General features: G+C 50.3%; 1 protein-coding gene across 1 annotated transcript; it reads right to left on the reverse strand.

Moving 5' to 3' along the window:
* Positions 1-16: 16 nt before the first annotated feature.
* LOC113962032 (atrophin-1-like) lies at positions 17-2,116 on the reverse strand (the record flags this gene model as incomplete). The annotated part of the gene is made up of 4 exons (XM_027672841.1): positions 1,930-2,116; positions 1,595-1,732; positions 1,094-1,211; positions 17-50 (listed from the first exon to the last, which is right to left on the reverse strand). Coding segments are annotated over exons 1-4 (368 nt in total), but the record flags the coding sequence as incomplete, so codon positions are not given.
* Between the last annotated feature and the right edge of the window lie 829 nt (positions 2,117-2,945).

The raw sequence follows: 2,945 nt of genomic DNA on the forward strand, positions 1-2,945 counted from the left end.
TTCGGGAAGGAAGTACCTTGTGTAAAGGGGCAGCGAGGGAGGGCAGGGAACTGCTACAGAAAAGGTTGAGAGTGAACAGATATGAGCAGTCCTCGCACCACCACCACCAATGATGGGCTGTTGGCCAGGGCATGATATCACCAGGTGGCACAGAAGAGCACACACCACAGCGGTCCCAGCACAGACCCCAGACCCAGACTCACTCTTCTTGCCCCTGCAGAGCTCTCCCTGGTCGAGGAGATCAGATCCCCTCCAGACTCCTCTCACTGTCCCACTCCTTATCTCCAGGAGTTAACCCTGTGCTTCCCAATCCCTGCTCCTTCCCACCACTGTCACCTCAGGCAATGTGCACTGGTGATTAAGCAGTCATCCTGGGTAATTACAAGTGCCACTCTTGAGCCTCAGGGCTTACAAGAGAGGCTAAACTGAAAAAATATCACTGTTGAGCTGAACAGAGTGCCCATGTGGAGAAATTACAAAGTTGTAACCACAGTGGTTTAACTACAATGACCTCATAATGTGAGCAAATACCCCAGTGTTTGTAGGCCTTTAAGGCCAGTTCCTGGAACAGGAACGGAGAAGCGCAAGAGCTGAGTCTTCTTCCAGCCATCCAACTACCAATCCAGGCTGATGCTATTGGCTTCCAGAAAAGTCCTGTCACAACTCTGTGTGTGCATGAGTAGGTTTTGCATGACTGTCACCTGGAACCACAACTTAAGTATCTCCATTTCACACTGCGCTGGGGGATCGGAAGAGGCTGACTAACGCAACGAGCAGCTGTGCATGGAGCCAGGCTCTTGCCTCTAAGCTGGGAAAGGCAGGGCATGTACCCGGTTCCAAGAGCACAGCAGTCTCCTGCAGACAAGGCAAAACAGACAGAGAGCCTCTGTCTGCTCAGTTGTCTCTCCTGGTGACATTTTTTGTAGCCAGACAGATGCCATATAGATTGCTAGAGCTGCAGTGCAAAACAAGGTGCTGGGGATCCCAAGCAGTGGGAACCTCAAGCTGGACAGGTGTGAGCAGCACAGGTAGGAAAACAGGAGACTCCTCTGCCCTGGACTTGGGGCGTGCCAGCAATCACAGCAGTGAGAACTCACCTCAGTTTTGGTTTTTTTGGGAGCGTTAGTGTCCTCCCCTTCACTCTCTGAGATCTCTTCTGTTCGGCCCTGCTTGTTGCCCTTGGGGGTGCAGGATTCCTCCACTCGGCCCTTCTGCAAGGAAGAGAAGGAGAACAGGGAGATGAGAGGGTCACGGGGAAATTTCCCAACCTGCCACGCCTTCACAGAATGCAGCAGGTGAGACACAGCCACCATGGCACGTGTGTTGATCACAATAGCAGAGCAACAAGGAGCCAGGATATGGCAAAAATTAGCACTAAAAGGGGATGGTGGGACCAAGGACCAGTTCTTAGGAGATGGCAGGAAGTGCAAGATGGTGAGGATAAGAGCAAAGAGGGATCGTGCTCGTTTTAGGGAGCTAACCCAGCATAGGTTCCTTGGTGGATCCATTCTAGTCTGTGTTCCTGGATCCTCAAATGGATCCTACCTAGTCTGGGCAGTCCTTGGCCACCCCACACCTGCTTGCTAGCTTATACCTTTGTCGCTTGTCGGGATTTCTCAGCTTTGCCATCACTGCTGGAGGTGCTGACGCCCCCAGGGGAAGCTCGACCCCGTGACCTGAGTTCCTCTCGGGGCCCTGGAGTCTCTTTCTTCCGTCCACTCCGCATTGACATCTAAGGGAAGGATCATTGTATCAGTCCTGCACTGCATCTCCCTCCACTCCTGCCTTGTCCCCAGCCTCACAAAGCACCTGAACCCCTGGCACTCCACTGTGCCAAACTCATGCCCACTAGCTTGCTGGGAGTCTCAGTCCCAACCCACAGGTCCAGCTTGGCTCTTGCGTCCCACCCCCCTCTCCTATCTCACGTACTGAGTCCTTGTTCTGTCGTGTCTTCATTCTTTTGGGTGTGGGACCCCCATTCTCCTTGGCCCGGTTTGATGAAAACATAAATTTTTGTCACTCCACACCCCCTTCGGCTGTTCCCGAGGAGACAGAGATGGGCAGTTCTTCTGGAAGGGAGGCTTGCACCAGTCACGCAAAAAGATCCTGATGAATCCTGAAAGGCAGACAACCACAAGAGAGGGGAGAAAGACTGAGTGAACTGTAGAACATATTTTTGTGGTTTGCTATAGAAATATGACAAAATTATTATTGTTTCCTTATTTGAAGACACAAGGATGTTTACCAAGAACTCAGTAAACTTTTCCATCAGTGGGGGAAAAGATCTGCCCACTGCCATACCTGATTTCCAGCTTCTGGGATTGATACCCACACAATGAGAGGTATTCCTTTTTAATGACTTCAAACTGAGAAGGCAAGTTTAGATTAGATCTGAGGAAGAAACTCTTTACTGTGAGGGTGGTGAGGCACTGGAACAGGTTGCGCTGAGAAGCTGTGGATGCTCCAACCCTGGAATTGTTCAAAGTCAGGCCAGATGGAGCTTCGAGCAACCTGGTCCAGTGGAAGGTGTCCCTGCCCCTAGCAAAGGGGTTGGAACTAGATGATCTTTAAGGTCCCTTTCAACCCAAACCATTCTGTGGTTCTCTGATTCTCTGATTCAGGGCCCATCAATAATGCTTTGGAGGTAGCATGGAGGAATGGTTATCAATATCTTCGCTGTCTTCTGAAATAATTTTAGCATTTTCACTTCCTTAGAAAAAATAACAGGAAAGTGCTTTAAAACTATCCTCATGACAAACTAAGTCCCCCATTGCACTTGTCAGCACAGTAAGTTACCTCTTACCATGTGCTGTCATTCATCAGCCCTGTGTCGTGAGCCCCCAGTGGCCTTTGCTGAAGTCTTGCTTAGGCTGGTCCATGCCCAAGGTACACAAACAGGTGCAAGAAAATGCATTTAGCTTTGATTTTGCATGATACAAACAGAA

Source organism: Neopelma chrysocephalum, unplaced genomic scaffold (genome assembly GCF_003984885.1).
Source record: "Neopelma chrysocephalum unplaced genomic scaffold, ASM398488v2 Primary Assembly neopelma1_99730, whole genome shotgun sequence".
Lineage (NCBI taxonomy): Eukaryota > Metazoa > Chordata > Aves > Passeriformes > Pipridae > Neopelma > Neopelma chrysocephalum.